Consider the following 21,315-nt stretch of genomic DNA (forward strand, 5'->3'; position numbering starts at 1 on the left):
ACAAAACTATGCTTGTCATTCATTAGGAGTTGCATGAATATACCAAAATTTTTATAGGTAGAGCTAATGGTTAATTCTCAATTGTAAGATGAATCAAATCCTTTAAGTAAAACTGACTCGTGAATAATAACACATAAAATAATTTTTTAAGTGGAATCTACTCGTGAATAATAACATAAAAAGTAATTTTTAAATGGAATTGACTCGTGAATAATAACAAACAAAATAATTTTTTAAGTGGAATCTACTTGTAAATAATAACAGATAAAATAATCTTTAAGTGGAATCGACTCATGAATAACGAACAGAATAATCTTTTACCAGTAATTTATTTCGAGCTTTAAATTTGAGTGGTATGCTATTACTACTCAATTTCAAGTACTTCCTTTTCCAAATTTCAATTAAGTAAATTTTTTAAATGCTTACTCACTATTTACCAATTAAAATTATTTATTTATGGTTATAAAAAACCTACACCATCAATGGCTGTCTTAATTTCCATTTTCCACACGCAGTTTCCTTTCCCCGCAAAAACACACACACACACACTAACACACGTACCTATACACACATAGCAGCCACATACACAATCACTATATGTCCCTACACACACAGTATTATATATTACACACACATGTTCCCTTTTCTCTCTCTTTTCCTCATCATTTTCCTCATTTTCATTGCCGGCGCACACAATCAGAAAAAAAAAGCCCTAACTCTAACCTCCCCTTTTCTCTCTCTAAAAAAATATAAAATTCCTATCTGGGTTTTGCTCAAAATCCAATCTTTTAAGGTATTTTCTTGGATCTATCATCTCTTTTTTGCACGTTGGATTCTCTTTGATTTTAAGGTTTTTGTAGCTTTTATTGTACAGGATTTAGTTTTTATTGTATGTTCATGATTGCTTATATGTGTTCTTAATTAAGCCCTGTTATCAATTTTTTTTTTGTAAAAGAAAAGGGTGTAAATTACACTAAATTCAATCCTGAAAGGTATTTTCTTTGATATGTTGCATCTCTTTCAGCTGGGTTTTTTATTTTTATATAAGAGTTTGCAATTTGATTTTTCTTTTATGCTTATGATTGTTTTACTTAATACAATGGTTTGTTAATTGAGCACTGTAATCACCAGTCTTTGTAAAAAAAGTTGGAATTGTGGCCCTAAATTCCTTACTTTTTTACTCTCTCTATTAAAATCTGTTGTGGCTTTTGCAAAAAATAATACCTTTAAGGTTTTTTGGTGGATCTATCATTTCTGTTTCTAGATGGGCTCTGTCTGGTTTAAGGTTTTGCAAAAAATTTATTCAAGTTTTGATTTTTATTGTATGTTTTTTTTTGTAGAAGGATTTTTTTATTGTATGTTCATGACTGCTTTACTTAATAGTAGAATGTTTTGTTAGTTGAGCCATGTATTCACCATCTTTTGTGAAAGAAAAAGGTGGGAATTTAGCTTTAGGTTCCCTTCTCCGTCTATCTCTCTAAAAATCCAATCTTGGAATGTATTTTTTTGGATCTTTTAAGGTGGGTTCTTTCTGGTGTTTAAGGTTTGTTTTTTTCTGTTTGCTCATTGATTGCTTGACTTAGTACTATGATTTGTTAATTGAGCCCTGTAATCACCACTTTTTCTAGAAAGAAAAAAGGTGGAAATTTTAGCTGAGTCTGTAATAATTGAATTGAATTCTTGATGATGCAGTTTAAAGCTAGTTCTATTAGTTGCTGGTTTTTAGTTGGATGTAGACATCTTTCAGACTTTCACAGGTTGGGCCTTGAAACATTTTACTGATTACAATGATTTCTTAGTAACACCCTGTAATCACCATTTTTTTATTGTGAAATAAGGAGACAGGAGTTGTGGTTGAATCTGTAATTATCGAATTGAGTTCTTGATGTATAGTTAAAAGCTAGTATCTTTGTTATTACTAGATTTATTATTTTTAGCTAGATTGGACATCCTTGTAAAGTTGGGTGTTGCAAAATTGATGTTTATGTTGCAAATATTTCTTTCTGATATTTGTTATAAAATTGTATCTTCATTAGGTCTAGTTTGGTTGATATCTAATCTGTATATGAGTTGAGTTGTCTGATTCATTTACTCCCTTTTTTGGCCTCGTCATAAGCTCTTATCAAGTCTCTTTCTGTTGTCTTGTTTAGTCAATTAGGAAGGGTGCGTAGAAGGGAATTGTACGTCAAGTATTCTGGTCAGATCTATGATCTCAAAGAAAATTGGATTCACATAATGGATTAACTGAAAGGTACATTTAGCTACATCTCGTTTTAGCTGTATCTTCGAAGAAAATTGACCTTCTTTGAGATTCTACCTGCGGATGTAGATGTTTCATGCTTATTTTTCACTTCTTAGTCAATATCCTTGTACTTCTGTTATCTCTGATGAAAAAGTATCAATCTTTATATGCGAGTCTTAAACCCATGTATTCTTGGTCCTTCATTTCCTTGGTCTATTTCTAGTTTCCGCCAGCTTCAGGTGTTCTTGCCCACTGAAAACTGAAAAGAAAGGCTTACAAATAACCTGGTACCCTGACAAACAAAAAAACTATAGTATTTCAAAAATTAAGTATGGTTAAAGGGGTAATTTTTATGTTCTAGCTTTAATTATGATAAAGATGTAGGTTGTTTCGATGAAAATTATTGAATGGTTAAGAAAACTAACAAAAAAAGAATATCTGCAGCACCTCCAAGAATGAAAATGAACTACAGTACATTTTAGGACGAGCTAAAAAGAAAAGTGAAATAATTTCTAGGAAGATCAGCTTATAAAAACTCATTTATTTTTTTTATAGAAAACCAAAAAGAATTCCATCGACCTTAATGTAAGAAACACCTTCTAGTGGAAGGAATCATTGATTATTAAAGCTACCCTTCTCTCTCTCTCTCTCTCTCTCTCTCTCTCTCTCTCTCTCTCTCTCTCTCTCTCTCTCTCTCTCTGTTGGTGTATTCTTTTTTCCCTTTGACATCTGATGTTGAACTAAATTGTTGGACATATAGGCTTAGTGCGGTGAAAAAAAAATTATAGGTTGGTGAAAGAAAAACTTTTTCCGTCTTTTGTAAAGTTCAGCTACTTATTCGCAAAGAAGAAAAATGTTTAGCTTCTAGTGTGTAGCTAAAATAAACATTTCTTTGGAGCTGTTCAAAGCTTTCTCCTACATATATAAGGACAATATAGACCATTTTACAGAAGTTTTAGCTACAAAAATAGAAGAGAGGAAATTTTGAAATTATGAAAATTCGAGAACAGTACCCTGCAAGCTTATAGAGGAAAAAGTTACCTTGAGTGCGGTTAAAATTGTGTACTATTCGAACTGTGCCCCATTAAATCTCGTGGATTTCTCGGTTATAAGAAAAATATCGTGTACTATTTTCAAATAGCTTATTCTTCTGCCCAATAAAATTATTTGGCTTTTTTTTGGGTCTGTTCTGCTCTTGACGTGATCATATCTTCTGTTTGGAAGGAGAGAGACGTACTATTTTGCTTATTATTGTGACTCGATCTGGTGCAGGATGTTGGTCTGTCATGATTTTGCAGTGGTGATTTTGATGTTGCACAAAGTTTTACTTCCTCTCTGCTGATTACAAGAACTTGGAGTAAAATTTGATTGCTAATGGATCGAAAGGATACTTCAGGATTCGTAAGCGGGGGTGCGATGTGCTCTTGTAGACACATCTAACCCTAGTTAAGACTAACTTTTCTTAAGCCCGGAAGTCAGGCGACTGTTCTTTTTCAGTTGAGATTTTGTTCAAATAGGAGTTTTTGTATCAGCTATTAGCTTATGGATCCTAGATTCCGCTATGTGGGGTTTACTGTGAACCCTCAGTTAAATGCATTCAAGAATCTTGGCAAATCCGTCACAGTTGGTGGAGCTGGAGTTGGAGGTGGTCATTGTGCTGATACCACCTTACGGCTTGATTCGATTGGCTCTTCAATTCCTTCTACCCCTGCCACAAAAGGAATCAAGCGGAAATGGAGCTCAATTGGTGGATCTGCTGATCAGCAAATTGGTTCATCTTTGTGCCTACGCTTAGGCCACTCGTCAAGTTCCTCTGATAGTAAGGGGAGCTCAGGCGCTGCGTGCACTTCAATGTCTTCAGCAAGAGAAAATGATGAAGGGTCTTCGATGGACCTGGACTTGGACTTTAGTCTCCATCTTGGTAATGAGAAGATCCCAAGCTCAAAAAAGTCTGCTCACCCCAATTCAAGTAAACTTGACAAAGGGCTTGCAGTTGATCTGGAACTAAGTCTTTCTAGTTGTGCTGCTGAATCTGATGTTACTACTGTTCATTTGCTCTCCACCTCACCACAAAGTATCATGAAGGCGCCACAGGCTATAGCTGGAGCTTTTCACACTGATGAAGTATCAACAGCTACACATTGGAAGGCCAGCAACATTGTCCATCAATTACAAACTCCAAAGGAAGCTGATTCTAGTTACTTCTTGAACCAGACTGCAGCACTAATCAAGCAAGCTCCAGTCTCTCCTGATCTCTCGTCAAGTTTAATCACAAATTCAAAAAGCTCAGTCACCTGTACTTCCGGGTTAACACAACAGCAGCAGCAGCAACAACGTAGCAGTAGTACCAAACAGTGTCAGTTCAAGGGATGTGTAAAAGGAGCAAGAGGTGCTTCTGGCCTTTGCATTGCTCATGGTGGGGGCCGTAGGTGTCAGAAACCAGGCTGCCACAAAGGAGCCGAGGGTCGGACTGCATTTTGCAAAGCCCACGGGGGTGGTCGTCGGTGTGAGTTCCTAGGTTGCACCAAGAGTGCAGAAGGACGCACTGACTTTTGCATTGCTCATGGGGGTGGACGCCGTTGCAGTCAAGATGGGTGCACTCGTGCTGCCAGAGGGAAGTCTGGATTATGCATTCGACATGGCGGTGGCAAAAGATGCCAGAACGAGGGCTGCACCAAAAGCGCAGAAGGTCTCTCTGGCCTCTGCATTTCACATGGAGGTGGCCGGCGCTGTCAGTACCCCCAGTGCACTAAAGGAGCGCAAGGAAGCACCATGTTCTGCAAGGCACATGGTGGTGGTAAACGTTGCACCTTTGAAGGGTGCAACAAGGGTGCAGAGGGGAGCACGCCTTTTTGTAAGGGTCATGGTGGTGGGAAAAGATGTTCATTCCAAGGAGGTGGGGTCTGCCCGAAGAGTGTTCATGGGGGGACACTCTTCTGCGTGGCGCATGGTGGTGGCAAGAGATGTGCCGTGCCGGAGTGTACCAAGAGTGCAAGGGGAAGAACTGATTTTTGTGTACGCCATGGTGGTGGAAGAAGATGCAAAGTCGAAGACTGTGGAAAAAGTGCTCAGGGAAGCACTGATTTCTGCAAGGCCCACGGCGGAGGGAAGAGATGCTCTTGGGGTCAGCCCGATTCTGAATTTGGCCAAGGTGACGGTCCTTGCAACTCATTTGCTAGAGGGAAGACTGGACTTTGTGCATCTCATGGTGCTCTTGTGCAAGACAAACGCGTTCATGGTGGTGCTACTCTAGGGGCTATGGTCCTGGATTCAGCGCCAAACCAGCCCGAGAAGATGAAGGGAATTGTCAACCTAGAAGACATCTGTTTTGATGCCATGAAAATGCAGAGTAATGGTATGACATCCGCCAACGGTTCTGATGTGGAATATTTTGGATTTAAGCAAAATACTAATATGCAAGTTGGAGGCAGCTCATCATCAGTTTCTGAAGGAAGGGTGCATGGAGGAAGTTTGATGGCATTGCTGGCAAGTGGTTCTGGCCGTACCTCAAACAGCAGCAAGGGAACAGTTACTGCATCAGAGCCCGGGAATTCTTTCCTAGTTTCCAAGAACTGGATGTAAGATGTATAGCCACTCTGTATTCTCAAGTTGATTGTAAGACTACAGCGTTTCCACCGCTATGTTATGTCATTTTCGTTTTAGCTTCTTCACTGTTACAGTGACTGTGAAGCTTTTCTTTCTTGTGTTTAGTGGGTCTGAACTAGAACTTCTTACTGTTAAATGTATGTGTTTCAATAAGGGGAACCCACTAGGGTCAAAATTAGCCTTGTGAGGTTGGTCATTGGTATTTGTTCTATGTACATAGCTTTTTTCATGTAACATTTGGTCTTTGTGAATATTCAGTGGAGTATGAGAACTTGTAATAGTAAACCTTCTAGCAGCTTTTTATCCTGACCTTTCATATTTTCCATTTGATTATTGAATATTATGAAGGTTCCAATAGTCATCATCGCGTTGTATTAATTCATACAGTTGAATGCAAGTTTTCATTCATTTCATAGTTTGGTATGAGGAGATATGAATGCATGCATGTCTGTAGCTCTTTGTAATCGTTCCGCTGAGCAGTGAACCTCAGTCAAAGAGATGTTTTTTAGGCTTTGTTGCATGCTGGATACATCTTTGCCCAAAGATCTAACTAGCTCTGCAGCTTGGCTTGTTGCTTCCTCAATCTCTCTGAAATGTTATCCTCAGATTATATGGTGCCTAAAAGTAATCAAGGTGATGAGATGAATGTCCGCCATATATTTCAAGAGTTTTAACTTATGTGCACTGACATTGTACAACTCTTTTATACCATCAAGTTAAGATTACCTAATGCAACAGCTGACTAATATTGTAATTTTGATTTATCACAAATCAGCAAGACATCCTCACTAATTAGGGTTGTGTGTTGACAGGTAATTGAGAGTCTCTTCTGGTCGTGCTAGTCGTATTAGTACTAGTCTTGTATTCTCCTATTCCGAGTTCCTTGTTGTTAGACGACGTGGCATTATTACGAGTAGTTTTCGCACTTATCGTGTAGCTTCGTATTCCTAGATCTTTGCTATTACATGCTGTGATATTTATTTCCGTTATCTTATTTCCTTGCCATTGTTATTGTTTGTCTATTGTGTTCTTTTCATTATTCTTGAGCCGAGGGTCTATCGGAAACAACCTCTAGATAGGGGTAATTACCCTCTCCAGACTCCACGTGTGGGATTTCACTGGGTTTGTTGTTGTTGTTGCTGTGAGACATCCTCAGAAGTGAAAGTCCACCAAATGTTATAGTGTGAACCTCTAGATAGGGGTAATTACCCTCCCCAGACCCCACGTGTGAGATTTCACTGGGTTTGTTGTTGTTGCTGCTGAGAGACATCCTCAGAAGTGAAAGTCCACCAAATGTTACAGTGTGAATCTATAATGAAATAACATAGTTTTGTTTACTACTGTTAAGTAAAACTGAGTACACTTAATATTCTAGATGCTTCTGTTTTTTTCATTATAAACAAGAAGTAGCAATGCAGAAAACATGACTAACAAATGGACCAACTTACTTCCAAACAACAACTGAATCACAAACATTGTGTGTCACTTCCTCCTATAACTCTATGAAATCATACAATTCCAGTTTGATTAATAGCTTAAACATGGAGAAGAGGATCCAACTGATAAGAAGTCAGCTTTTTGTACAACGTCCATACTTGTTTCTTCTTTCAGTAGCCTTTGCTTTCCTTGTTACAGATCCATTCGGTTTAAGTCCAGTCGGAGAAAATGACTTTAGGCCAGTGAAGAATGACATTGCACCATATGAACAAGTCATGGAAAGTTGGCATGGAGACAAGAAAAGCCGGTTAAGCCGCGGAAATTTGGAGTTTGTTAATGAAATTTATGGTCCTGAATCACTAGAATTTGATATTTCAGGCCGTGGACCATATGCTGGACTAGCTGATGGACGCATTGTAAGGTGGCTCGGGGAAGACATTGGCTGGGAAACATTTGCACTTGTCACTCATAACTGGTAAGCATATATTATAATCTTCAAACCATATTTTTGTTTATCCATTGATGTATGTGTACTTTATAAGGTCGGAGAAGCTGTGTGCAAAAGGGAAAGATTCAACGACGTCTAAGCAATGGAAAGTGGAACCACAATGTGGGAGGCCGCTTGGCCTGAGGTTCAACAAGCAGAGCGGCGATTTGTACATAGCAGATGCTTACCATGGACTCCTGGTTGTTGGTCCTGAAGGAGGCGTCGCGACGCCCTTGGCTACACATGTCGAGGGGAAGCCCATACTCTTCGCCAACGACCTTGATATCCATACAAATGGCTCCATCTTCTTCACTGATACTAGCAAGAAATACAACAGAGTGTAAGTTTACGTTAAAAAAGTTATAATCTTTCGAATTTTCCAAATAGTAGTACTAATTCTTTATTATGTGAATGTAGGAACCATTTTCTCATAATGTTAGAAGGAGAAGACAGTGGTAGGATTCTTAGGTATGATATTGCTACAAGAAGTACTCATGTTGTTTTGGATGGATTGGCTTTCCCTAATGGTGTACAATTATCAAAGGATCAATCTTTTCTTCTCTTCACTGAAACAACCAATTGTCGGTATGTATCCCTCTTTTCTACCCTCCGCTCCCCCCCCCCAACCCCCCCCAAAAAGAAGGGGAAAATAAAGAAGGGTCGCACCTCAAGAGGTGTGACGTAAGCCTACTGTAATAACCCAGCCCACAAGTGATATTATCAGTTTTGAGCCTAGGGCCGCACGACTTTTAAAATGCGTCATTAGAGTCGAATTCCTGTTTACTTATATACCCAGCATTTCTCCTATATTTTGTCGATGTGGGATTCGCCTGGGGTATCACATAGTGGCTCTGATACCATATGTAACAGCTCAACTCACTAGTGAAATTGTCCGCTTTGGGTCTAGGCCCGCACGGCTTTTAAAACGCGCCACTAGAGATTAAGGGCTGTTTACTTATATACTTGGCATCTCTCGTGTTTTATCGATATGAGATTCGCCTAGGGTGTCACACCTACCCTAATACAAGCATTAGTGGCTGCTTCCATAGCTCGAACCTATGACCTACAGGTCACAGGGAAACAATTTTAACGTCGCTTCCAGGCTTCCCTTCTTTAATTCAGAATAGATCGCCTAAATGTTATCTGCTGTTGTTGTCAGGCTAATGAAATTGTGGCTAGAGGGTCAAAAAGCAGGCAATGTTGAGGTTATCGCGAACTTGCCAGGATTTCCCGACAATGTAAGGGCGAACGAGAAAGGTGAGTTTTGGGTGGCGATTGATTGTTGTCGAACAAGATCACAAGAAGTTCTAATTCATAATCCATGGATGAGAAGCATATATTTTAGATTGCCAGTTCAAATGCGTTACTTAGCAAGATTGATGGGAATGAGAATGTACACTGTTATCTCACTCTTCAATGAAAATGGAGAAATTATTGATGTTCTTGAAGATAAGAAAGGTGTAGTTATGAAGTTAGTAAGTGAAGTTAGAGAAATCAATGGGAAGCTATGGATTGGAACTGTTGCTCATAACCATATTGCTACCCTTCATTACCCTTAATTAGAGATTAAATTGGTGTATTTGTAATAATTAGCAAATTCACTTGTTCTTTACTTTATTTAATATAAATCCTTTTTTTCATGCTTTGAGTTATTTTTGTGGAAATAAATGAGACATGCATGTTGCTATCTTATTGTTTGAACAATCCTTTGCTCTTGACTAGAGGCGTACCTATATATAAAATTTTGGGCTCATCGTACTGAGAGAAAAGCCTTGACTTCCCCTTGTTCTGTCCTTCAAATTCGGAGATTGAAGAAGATCACTCTATGCAGCAACAGAGGCAAGATCTCTATATGTTGACAGATATCTGAGAGGCTGAATTCTATAGTCTCACTTATTAAGAAGTATATAAATGACTAATCAGAAGCGCGTAGACGAAGAGAGAGGCTTTTTCGAAAGGCTAGAACTTTTACGGACCCCGCAAACTTAGGCAGAAATCTTGTATATGTAATTGTATACTTTGAAGATGATTATATAAATAACTTGATATCATGAATACTAATAACCTTTAGGGGGCACTAGTTCAGCAGAATAGTGTTGGTCTCGTCGCGTTAAAATCTTGGGTTCGCCTGTGGTCTTAGCAAAATGCCAAAGAATATGTGGCATCCAAGATCCTCATCCAACAAGCCTTTGAAGTGTTACCCTTTGCCTTAACTTGCCTTATACAAGTCTACAAGGTACATAACTATTAACTAATGGTATTGATCTCACACGAGACATAGTATAATTGATCATATTTATAAATGGGGTTGAAGAATTTCATGTTTAATTATGGTATCAAACTTTGTAGATACATAAAGGAAAAGACTTCATTATAAAAAATTTCGCGCTTTTATGATTGCAGAGCATTATTCTGCGACCCTGCATTATAATTGCATTGAAGCTAGAGGTCGGTATGGTACGGTACGGTATTTAGACATTTCGATTCGATATTTTTGGTATTCGATTTCTTAAAATGCTATACCAATACCGCACCTAATTAAATTCGGTATGGTTCGGTTTTTCTCCTTTCGGTTTCGGTTTATTCGGTTCGATGACTTCGGTTTATTCGGTTTGAACACTAACTAATGTATAGAGTCATAGACTGTAATATTTTAAATTAAAGTACTCAATAGTACAAAACTAAAAACGTTTGTTGACAAAAGTTTTGTCCAAAACTAGCGAATATCAACCCAGAGAGAAAAAACTATACATAAAGGAATAAATTGATCATTAGAAATGTCTTGTTATGTGCTTAGAGTTAATTGATGAACTTAGAGAATAAAGGAGAGTAAAATTTTAGATTTTTATATTTATGTTATAATAATAATTTACGTATTGTGTAATATAATATATATTCGGTACGGTATCGGTATTTCGGTATTTCATTTTAAAATATCAAATACCATACCTAATACTAATATTTTTTTAAAATTTAAACCAAATACCATACCGAATACCAAAATATCGAATTCCGAATATTAAAATTTTTGATTTCCGTACGATAATTCGGTATTTATCAAATTATACACAGCCTTAATTGAAGCAATAAACTTAACCACAATGTTTTCACCTTTTACCCCAATATTTACGTATATGGTTTAATCGACTTTATATTAGCCATATATTAATTGACTTATTAATTATAATCTTTACGTATTTAGTAATAATACCAAAAATGCTACAAAATGTACAAACAATTTTTTTTTTCCAAAAGTACTGCTTCAATAATCTGGTCTAGGTTCATTTTCTCGACTTTTGGCTAGCAAAAAAGCCGAACAATTACGACAAAATGGAGTACCGAAGTGTGAAGATTCTTGGATTTTGGACTACTCTTTTTTTCTTTTGGTACATGGATTTTGGACTACTCACCCTTAAAGCACGGAGAAATTCAAAAATAACCAAATTTACAACCGGTCGTTCAAAAATAGCTCAGTTTCAAAAGTAGTCGAAATTTAGTCACTTTTTATGTAAAGATAAATTTGAGCGAAAACATTATTCAAAAACCGAAAAATACGCCAGTATATTATGCTGGAGTTCCAACATAAGTATACTTGAACTCCATCATATTATACTAGAGTTCCAGGATAAGTATGCTGGAACTCCAGCATAATATGATGGAGTTCCAGTATAAGTACACTAGAGCTCCAGCATAATATACTGGAGTTCCAGCAAGTATACCGGTCCAGCATAATATACTGGAGTTTGGAGCACCGGTGCTCCAGTCTTCAGTATATTATACTGCAGCCAGCAAAGTATACCGGTCCAGCATAATATGCTGGAGTTCATACACATGTGCACCGAACTCCAGTATATTATGCTGGATCGGTCTCTGTTGCAGCAAAATTGTGTCTATTTTTCATTGACTTGGTAAACGCTGGCTATTTTTGAATGACCACTCCGAAAATTGGCTATACCGTGCTATTTTTACCGTCGAACTTGCGTGGAGTGAGAGAAAACCTACCACAAAATCCATGTTAATCATATCCCATTTCCACATTGGAATTTCTATGCTTTGAGCCAACCCACCGGCCCTTTGATGTTCGGCCTTCACTTGCTGACAAAAATTATACAAGTTTTATACACTTTTTCGGCTTCCCGATATAAATAGTTTCTGGCACGGGCTAAAAGTGATAATAACGTTTTTGTATGTAGGTAACTTGTCATTTTTTTTAGTAATGTTTGATGTGAAACTATACCATTTATATATACAATTCTATAATAATGAATTTATTTGTATGTGTATCACTCACTCCACCAATAGATCCACGTGAATAATATTTTCCTCTTGTCTCAAATATTCCTCATTTACTTATTTCAAAATATTTGACGTTTTAAAAAAAATAAACTATTACTTTTAAACAAATACTTTTATGATTAAAATTATTAAAATATTTTCTTAAGCAATTTAGAACTTTTAAAAGACAAATAATGCGAATAACATGATGTATCAACAAATTACATAAATAGAAATAAGGAAAAGAAGTTCTATAAGCAAACAACAAGCCAGCTTATGCATTAGTTGTTATTAGCAAACAAATTGTGGTCGGTTGCGAATTAAATAACGGGCAAACATCCCTCTTAACCTACGATCGAAATTATTTTACATTCAATAGCCGCAAAAATATATAAAATTTATATATCTTTTGTAATATACAAAAATATTTATTTTCTTGTTGTTGTTGTAAGAAAATATCTATTTTTAATTATTATTTTCGAAACGGCTAAATAATAATTATTTTTCCTTAAATAACATAAAACACTATATTTGTTTTATTAAAAAAAAAAGGAAATACGGAAAGGGACAATATTCCCTACTGTACCAAACGATAATAGAATCCAATAGATTCTCTTCCTCACGTCAACCGTCAAAAACGTCAACTTGCATACCAGACATATCATTTTTTTTTTAAAAAGAAAAATTTACAATCTCAAAATTAATTGAAAACCAACCACTAGGGTTTTTTTTTTTGGTGCTTCGAGGAAGAAGCAAAGTAGATGAAAAATGCACAAATCCAATGTATTCAATTCCTCCATTTGCTAACAAAATTAGAGCTTCATATCTTTACCATAATCAAATTGGTCTCATGCTGAGCTCCAATTATACTCACTCTTTTCCTCAACGCCCTCTTCTTTCAACTTCAGCTCCTAAATTTAGGGTTTCCACATTTTCCCCCAAATCTCTACCCACACTTCCACATAGAATCAAAATCTCTGAACCCCATCACCGGATTTCTACCAAGGTAACATTTTTTGTAGCAATTCAATCTTTTTTTGCCATAAAGTTTCAATCTTTATTATTATTTTGTATCATTGGAGCTCAATTTATTGAATCTTTGTGTTTTTAGTTGTGGGCTTTGGTAATATAGGTAGTGGGCTTATGTTTTTTTCTGTAAATTTCATATTTACTAGCTGTAAAGTTCCAATCTTTATGATTATTATGTATATTTAGAGCTTAATTTACTGTTTGTGTTTTAGTTGTGGGATTTAGTAGTATAGGTAGTTTATGGCTATTATGTATCTTTAGAGTTTAATTTGTTGAATCTTTGTGTTTATAATTGTGGGCGTTGGTAGTAAGGTACTGGGTTTGTATTTTCTGAATCTTTTTTGTACAATTCAATTTTTGCTGGGAATAAGTTTGATTCTTTGCTCATTGTTCTGTATTTCTGGAGTTCAGTTTGTTGATTCTTTGTGTTTGTGGTTATGGGTGTAGGTAATATCGTAGTAGGTAGTGTTTTTTTGTTTGGTAAATCTGGTTTTGTAACATTTGATCTTTACTCGCCATAAAGTTCCGATATTTACTCGTTTTTTTGGGTATTTCTAGAGTTTAGTTATTGATTCTTAGTGTTTATAGTTGTGGCATTAGGTAATATAAGTAGTGGATTTATGATTGGTAGGTCATCCAAGGTAACATACCACACAGTTTCTACCTGTAGGTGTTAATTCTGTATATGAACTTAAATAGTTATCTTCTTGTAACATTTCAGTCTATATGCTTCATACGTTTCAATCTGTACTCATTTGTAGATTTTATTTTGTTAATGCATTGTTTTTATAGTTTTGGGGTAAGGTGAAATAGGTAGTGCGTTTGTTGTCTTACAGGATATCCAAGGTTACCTACCTCAAAGTGTCAACCTTTACTAGTGATTCTATATCTGAACCCAGATAATGATCTTCTTGAACATTCTTTATTCCCCGTAAAGTTCCAACTTTTGTTCATTATTCTGTATTTCCAATGTGTATTTTGTTAATTCTTTGTGCTTTTAGTTGTGGGGAGGGTTTATGTTTACTGGGATGCCCAAGGTTGCCTACCACAAAATTTCAACCTTTACTAACGATTCCGTTCTGCGCGCATTTGGGTGTTTCATCGATAGAGAGTTCATTTCCATTGGACAGATCAGCTGCCACAATTGTTTTTGGATGTTAATAGAGTTGTGCTTTGGTTTCTTGTTCTTATACCGTGATGGTGCTTCAATTTAAGCGAGTTAGGTTGTTGTTTTTGGTTTGTGATGTGGTGTACATGTTCAGCTGTTAAATTACTGCAGTTATCTGTAGTAATTTTTTTGAAGTAATGTGGTACTATGAGTACATTGAATGTAACTTATTTTAAGTATTTATCCAGTACATTCAATGTCTTCTAATGATTTCTTATGCTACTTGGTTATGTACATTTCTAGATTTTAGATACTTAACAATTTTGCAGAGGTGGAAAATTTCATGCTTTAGGAATGAAGAACCGTCTCCAGGTGCCTCCAACCCTGAGTTTATTGATGAAGTTTTACATGAGGAATTGAAGAAGCCAGAAATTGATAAACCAAGCGTTGAGAAAAGAAACTGGATTTCGCGACTTAGAGAGGTAACAAAGGCATCTTCTTCTATTTGCTAGTTTTAGTCTTTTGTCTTTGTCCTTGTAGTCTGCTGAAAAAGGAAAGAGAAAAACATATATTTTTTAATCCCATCTTTTGACAAGCATGCTATCCAAATCCCTTCTGTCCGATGGATAACTGTATGCCATTTTCACCGGAGTGTTGAGTCCATGTGCTGTGCATTAGTTAATTTGGACATAAGGGCCTTCAAGAAGTCAAGTACTATTCTTTTATACTCCCTCTGTTTCAATTTATGTGAATCCATTTGATTGGGCACTGAATTTAAGAAAAGAGAGAAGACTTTTGAACTTGTGGTGTAAAATGAAGTACATATATATTGTGTGGCTATAAGTCATTGCATAAAGGTAAATTATTTCCAAATGGGGAAAATTGTCATTCTTTTTGCCACGGACTAAAAAGGAAATAGGTTCACATAAAATGAAACGGAGGGAATATACTTTAGGCTCATTGCTCCACATCCTTTCAGGAAGACTTTTCTTTGATGAGTATTTGTTAATTATTGACACAGATGATTAATTACTAAAAACAATCTTTTCTCACGTTTAATGAGAGCTTCATGCTTTTCAGGCTGCAGATGTAGTATTTAAGCTGATCGGAAAACCATGGACTGTTCCATGGACAGCTGAGACCATCCTTCAGGTAAAGGGTCTTCCTTCTTAACGATGAGGCCTAACCAAGACTCAGTGTACAATTTTTTCCCTCATCGTGCCGAAGTTATCGTGTCTAAGTTACTGGTGGTGAAGGCATGACTGTAGTTTGTTCGTTTGTCAAGTTACTTTGTACCAACGTATCCCACCTAAAAAAAGGGAAAAGAAAAGAAAAGAAAGAGGTTGCCTTATTCAATGATGTGTCAGGAGATATACCTCAGTGGAGGTCATACTCATGATAGTTGCACTTATTTACAAGGAAAGGAAAAAACGAAAATCAGAATTATCTATAACTAAAAAAATAGTTTCAGAGTAGTTGTCCAATTTCTGCACAGGCTCCGAGTGTAGGTCTTAAGTAGTCTATCTAGCAATGAAACTGGTACATAAAATGCTTATTTCCCTCTTTAAGTTAACTAGGTCGCCTTATCAAAAAAAGTTAACTAGTTCTACTACTTAACCATCCTCAATTTTCTGTTTTCCTACCTTGTTGTCCCCGACTTTGTAAAGCTCGACATAGTTTATACACCTTCAGTGATTGCTAATCATGACTTGAATGTTATATGAGAGACATTGTGCTTCCTTATACATGTTGTTATAAATCATACCTGTTGTTATTTTTCGACCTGCCTATGTTATGTGTATCACGTGGTAACCTCTTACGGACCAGAGCTATGGTTGTGCAGGTTATGCTTCTTTGGATTGTTTCATTTTGGTTTATAGGTTCTTGGATGATTCCCTTTGGAGCCTATATGGTAGGTATTAGCAAAGAATCACTCACATTCAGAGGACAGGCTTTGTTCAGCCTTTTGACCGATGTCACTGAAGGGCTTGCTGGAATTCTAATTCTTAAACGCTGCCTATCCCGTTTTCGTCCCCTTCCATCAGATTGGTTTAAGTTTAGCCTGAAAGGGAACTGGCTCTTCGACGTTCTTCTCGGATGTCTCATGTTCCCATTAGTGAACCGTCTCTCACAGTTCAACCTGGACCTATTGCCCGTTCTCCCTTCAACTCCCGTAACTCTCTCTAGTGTAGAGCAGTCTATATTGGCACGGGATCCAGTGGCGATGGCGCTGTACGCATTGGTACTTGTTGTATGCGCCCCTCTTTGGGAGGAGATTGTATTTAGGGGATTCCTCCTTCCTTCACTGACAAAATACATGCCTGTATGGTGTTCAATTCTTATGAGTTCGGTTGCATTTGCTTTAGCACATTTTAATGTACAAAGGTTGTTACCACTAATTTTTCTAGGGGTTGTAATGGGTGTAATATATGGACGTTCAAGGAATTTATTGCCATCCATCCTCTTGCATAGTCTGTGGAATGGCTTTGTATTCTTAGATTTAATGAAATGAAATAAAACTTATTTCAATTCATGTGATTTAATGAATTTATCTTCATAATATTGTGTTTTATTGTACTGGAAATTTTCATTATTTTGTGCATGCAAGTGTTTCTGATTTTACTACAACAATAAACTCAATGGAATTTTACAAGTGAGGTATGGGGAGGATAGTGTGTATGCAGACATTACCCCCACATCATGAAGATAGAAAGGCTGTTTCTGGTAGACTTCTGCTCAAGAAAAGAAAAGGGAGCGAAAAACAATCAATAGTATCAACAAAGTAATATGACAATGAAAGTAACACAATATGTAATATCAAAGATCTAGTAATATGAAAATACAAGAATAATGCCCAACTACCAGTAAGAATGACACACCATGTAATAACAAGGAACTGAGAATAGTAAAATATAAGACTAGTCCTAACATTGCTGGTTAGATTGGGAGAAATTCTCGACTATCTATCAACACACAATCCTAATACTCGACCTCCACGCCTTCCTATCGAGAGTAAAAAATGATTAGGCGATTTCTTCTCATTTATTTAAATTTTGGTGGGCCGAGTTTCTCGATTTATGCCGAGGAAAGATAATTACTACGTAATGAAATAATTGAGATGAAGGCAAGCCAGTCGGAGATGTGCATGTGTTTGGTTGCAGATGACAAGTTAATTCTAGAACCATAGAACAACAAACATATGTGATGCTTTTACTAAAAACAAGAAATAGTGCAATCATGGAGATATCAATGGTAATTAGTGATGATAAAGAAAGCAAATGTGACACTTACAACTGAGGTACAAATTATTAAAAGGACATAGGACTAAGAGGAGCCACTTGGTCAATGGTTTACTGTCAAGTGGCAAATGGCAGCAATAGAAAGGAAAAGTGATTTAAAAGAAGAAAAATCTATGGGTGGAAATAAAGTGGTATTTGAGCTTAGACCTCCAGTTGTCAACACATTGTGAATTGGGAATTCAATTTTAAATGCTACAAATACGTCTCTATACATTTAATAGGCAAATAAGCATTAGTTTAAATAACAACATCCAATATAATCCCACAAGTGAGGTCTGGGGAGGATAGTATGTACGCAGACCTTACCCCTAACCGACGGGCAGAGGCTGTTTCCAGGCAAATAGGCATTAGTTTGAAGGTGAAAAATAAAATAAGCATCAGAAAATTGTTAAAAAGGAATGTCAGAAGTGGGATTTGAACCCACGCCCTCTCTCGAAGACCAGAACTTGAGTCTGGCGCCTTAGACCACTCGGCCATCCTGACTTATTGGTCAAGATGCTACATTAAATTAATTAGTCCATTTGATAATTCATGTATGGAATTAAATAAAATTAAAAAACGCAAGTTTCCCTATTGTCCCAGACCCCACTTGTAAAAAATTATTAGGCTTGTTGTTATGAGTTTCCCTATTGTGCTAAGAGTGGTATATATAATACAGTAGTATTTTTGCTCCCATTAACTTAAAATTTCAGAATACCATCCGAGGTTCCTGCTCATTATCCATTTTATATTTAACTCTAATAAAGTGTACGTACGTACTATCCTCCCAAGATTCTACTTATAAAATTGCATTGAATTTATTGTTGTTATTGCGTTTGTATTTAACTATGATGCAAACAACTAGGCAATGGGCGTTTTACATTTATAAAATATTTGAACTTATTAAAAAAATAGTCTCCTTTAATTTTGTGGATTAATATCTATACTCATTACAATAAATTTGTAAAAGAACCCAAAGAAAGTTAATACTCCCTCCGTCTCATAATATGTGTCGCGATTCTTTTATGCACACCTCTTAAGAAAGAATAGTTTTTGATTACTTTACCCTTATTAAATATTTTTTCAATTTATGTGTCATCTCTATCAATGACATTATGCATATTTTTACTAAATGTGAATGCAATTGATTATTAAGGGTAAAAAAGAAAAAAATATAATTAATTTTGTCGTGAACTTCTAAAATGACAAATAATTTGAGACAAACATTTTTAGTAACCACGACACATATTATGAGACGAAGGGAGTACTCAGGGGCGGAGCCAGAATTTTCATCAAGGGGTGTCAATATAAATAATTAGATACATCAAAAAGTTAAGGGGAGTCAGCGTATAGTAAATACACATAAAATAAAATAAAAATTATCTAGCAATATAGTGTAACTAGTAAATTAAATATCATTTAATTAATGAATGATACTTTTGTAAAAAAGTAATTTTGCAATAACTATAAACACTTTTAAATTCTCTGTCAAAAAAATAATAATCAACACTAACAACTTTATAACTTCAACTATGTATATTTGCAAAACTTCAATAAAGTAAGCAAAAACTCAAGGAAACTTCACCTAAATTTTGTTATAAATAAAAGAACAAATAAACGGAGAGAGTCGCCACAGTCCAACAACAAAATGCCTAAAGTAACATGGAACTTATATCAGTTTCACAAAATACATTCTGGAGCTTCATGTCATAAAAGTGTATATGCCCAATATTCTTGACATTTTGAAGAATTAGAATAACATGGATTACTTAATTAGTCATAAATCTCTAACCAAAAGTTACTTATGATAAACAAATAAATGTAACTATAATAATTAAGCTTCAATCTCAAGATCGTCCATTTATATTGTTGTTCTATTGTAAGCAAATGCTTCTCTTATTATACTTATATTATAGGGAGAAGGTATGACTTTTTGAGATTTGTTTTCTTCCCACACTAATTTGAATATATCTGTAGGGAAGTTGATCTTAGTATGTTGTTCTATTTTAGTTTTTTTTTTTTTTACCATCCAAATAAAAAACTATTCTACTGCACTAAATGTCACACCAAGAAAACTATTCCTTGTTATCCCAAAATAAAGTAAAAAAGTTATTTTTACTTAGATTTTGATAAATTATAGCATCTAATATTGTTCAAGCTTGGGGATAACCCCACATAGAGCTTTAGATTTGCTTATTAAAAAAAGGTTACTCCTTGCATACAATTTGTTAAAACTAAAGAGGAAGGTTGTAGACTGAATGAAAGGGAGTTGATTTTATTAATGAAGTAGTAGCTCTTTATATAGAGCAAAATTACAACAATGAATCTTCTGAAAGATACAGATACATAAAACCTAGCAAACTCCTAAAGAAAAAGCTAACAAAAAGATACGAATAAGGGTTATGTTAATGGATAAGGTTGAATCAGTTAAGAGTCCTTTACAAAAACTAATCGTAGTTTTAATCTCGACACTAAATAAATGTCAAATCTAAAAAATAAAGTTCCTTCTTTTTATTATATTGCAAAAATATTAGCACCGAAATTGGAAAACAACATGAAACGATCGAGCCAACCCAAAAAAAAAAAAATACCTCGAGAGAACAAAGCCTTTCAAAGTGATTTGATGATCACATGTATCTTTATCCATATTACATCAAGGCAAGGATAACATGCAAATCAGAAAACAGGAAATTATAATTATAATTGAATTATAATAGACAAAGTCAATATTGTTGATGCCTACAACATAGAAAATCAAGAGAATTTTCAGATTGTCAGAGTTGATGAAAAGGCTGAAGGTTAGTAAATCAGTCTTTTTGAATGATTTGTAATTAAGTGATTAGTGTCTTTTATTTCTCCGCATGGAAAAGTTGTAACCCAAAAAAATTATTTAGTCACTATTCGATGTAAAATAAATACTACTAAACTTTTTTCCAACTAAATATATTCCACTTGATATTGCTAAGCATACTTCATTTAAACTTCTTCGGGAGGAAAAATGAGGTTTAAGAGTACATACCTCAAACTTTTCTCTTATTTTTTGATATACCAACCGCATTAACGTCCCAGAACCTGTTTGTTTCAATTGCATCAAATAAATCAATATTTATTCAACTAAAGTTGAATAAAATTGGAGATTATCATCGTATTTCAATGAAAGGAAGACATACTCAGATGTTGTCGTAGATTTGTACATCCTCAAAGGCAGACATCTTTCATCATTATAGTATAAAACAAATTTAAAAGCCTTAATTTCCTAACAGAAATACCAGAGGCATAAAGTACCGAAAGGTTTCAGACAACAAAGGCGAAGAAGTGACAATATCTTCTATAAAGTTGTTAAATATTTTGGTGTATTGTATCCCTCTGCTTATTTCTCATGAATCCATGTCACTACTCCATTGTTCACCATCACATGTAAAACATAGAAAATAAAGATATTGGGAGGAAATTATATATTATAAACAACCAAAGTGAAAAGTTATAAAATTGAAGAATTTTAGATGATTGACGTTACCTAGTCATTTGAACAATTAACCTGGATGAGTGATCTTATGTGAGGGAATTATATAGTTACCACTGCTCTTTAATTAACATGGAATATTAGAAGGCCTGGAAAGAAAAAAAGGAACTAAAACATTACTGTAAATGCTCTTCGACAAATATTTTCCGTCAGAAAACAAAACAGCTTGGAGAAGTTGTAACCGAAAGAATATGTTCAGTTACTTATTTAGAAACGGTGCAAAAGGATAGGAGTATTACTTAACAAAAGAATAAGGCAAAATAAGTGGAAAAGTAGGAAAAATATCAAAAAAATGAGAAAAAAGACAAATGGCAATCCTAGTCTAGGAGA

The 21,315-nt window shown here is 35.4% G+C and overlaps 3 protein-coding genes and 1 non-coding gene across 6 annotated transcripts; 3 read left to right on the forward strand and 1 right to left on the reverse strand.

Annotated features, from left to right (window-relative positions):
- Positions 1-481: 481 nt before the first annotated feature.
- LOC107761730 (uncharacterized) lies at positions 482-6,133 on the forward strand. Of its 3 annotated transcripts, XM_016580004.2 has the most exons (4): positions 627-793; positions 1,693-1,757; positions 2,151-2,251; positions 3,515-6,133. In XM_016580004.2, the coding sequence occupies exon 4, from the start codon at positions 3,785-3,787 to the stop codon at positions 5,822-5,824; it is 2,040 nt and encodes a 679-aa protein (XP_016435490.2). In that variant the 5' UTR covers positions 627-793; positions 1,693-1,757; positions 2,151-2,251; positions 3,515-3,784; the 3' UTR covers positions 5,825-6,133. The 3 variants fall into 3 exon arrangements, with proteins under 3 accessions (XP_016435493.2, XP_016435482.2, XP_016435490.2); XM_016579996.2 differs by lacking the exon at positions 1,693-1,757 and having other exon boundaries at positions 583-793; XM_016580007.2 differs by lacking the exons at positions 1,693-1,757; positions 2,151-2,251 and having other exon boundaries at positions 482-793.
- A 1,041-nt stretch (positions 6,134-7,174) lies between these two features.
- LOC107761721 (protein STRICTOSIDINE SYNTHASE-LIKE 13-like) lies at positions 7,175-9,412 on the forward strand. Its single transcript, XM_016579984.2, has 4 exons — positions 7,175-7,760; positions 7,828-8,112; positions 8,190-8,357; positions 8,932-9,412. Exons 1-4 carry the CDS (start codon positions 7,351-7,353, stop codon positions 9,329-9,331), a joined length of 1,263 nt encoding a protein of 420 aa, XP_016435470.1. The 5' UTR covers positions 7,175-7,350; the 3' UTR covers positions 9,332-9,412.
- A 3,296-nt stretch (positions 9,413-12,708) lies between these two features.
- Positions 12,709-16,727, forward strand: LOC107761747 (uncharacterized). The gene is made up of 4 exons (XM_016580016.2): positions 12,709-13,053; positions 14,514-14,666; positions 15,265-15,336; positions 16,028-16,727. Exons 1-4 carry the CDS (start codon positions 12,829-12,831, stop codon positions 16,694-16,696), a joined length of 1,119 nt encoding a protein of 372 aa, XP_016435502.1. The 5' UTR covers positions 12,709-12,828; the 3' UTR covers positions 16,697-16,727.
- A 1,155-nt stretch (positions 16,728-17,882) lies between these two features.
- On the reverse strand, positions 17,883-17,966 carry TRNAL-CAA (transfer RNA leucine (anticodon CAA)). The gene has a single exon. It is a non-coding gene; the product is annotated as a tRNA-Leu (tRNA).
- Between the last annotated feature and the right edge of the window lie 3,349 nt (positions 17,967-21,315).

This window comes from Nicotiana tabacum, chromosome 1 (genome assembly GCF_000715075.1).
Source record: "Nicotiana tabacum cultivar K326 chromosome 1, ASM71507v2, whole genome shotgun sequence".
Classification (NCBI taxonomy): Eukaryota; Viridiplantae; Streptophyta; class Magnoliopsida; order Solanales; family Solanaceae; genus Nicotiana; species Nicotiana tabacum.

What these genes read in the sequence shown, in the direction of transcription:
- LOC107761730 (XM_016580007.2), top strand. Translation starts at nt 3,785, where the DNA reads ATGGATCCTAGATTCCGCTATGTGGGGTTTACTGTGAACCCTCAGTTA.
- LOC107761721 (XM_016579984.2), top strand. Translation starts at nt 7,351, where the DNA reads ATGAAATCATACAATTCCAGTTTGATTAATAGCTTAAACATGGAGAAG. An exon ending in AGCAAGAAATACAACAGAGT is followed by an intron (nt 8,113 to 8,189) that starts GTAAGTTTACGT and finishes ATGTGAATGTAG; the next exon opens with GAACCATTTTCTCATAATGT. An exon ending in ACTGAAACAACCAATTGTCG is followed by an intron (nt 8,358 to 8,931) that starts GTATGTATCCCT and finishes TGTTGTTGTCAG; the next exon opens with GCTAATGAAATTGTGGCTAG.
- LOC107761747 (XM_016580016.2), top strand. Translation starts at nt 12,829, where the DNA reads ATGTATTCAATTCCTCCATTTGCTAACAAAATTAGAGCTTCATATCTT. An exon ending in ATCACCGGATTTCTACCAAG is followed by an intron (nt 13,054 to 14,513) that starts GTAACATTTTTT and finishes ACAATTTTGCAG; the next exon opens with AGGTGGAAAATTTCATGCTT. An exon ending in CAGCTGAGACCATCCTTCAG is followed by an intron (nt 15,337 to 16,027) that starts GTAAAGGGTCTT and finishes ATGGTTGTGCAG; the next exon opens with GTTATGCTTCTTTGGATTGT.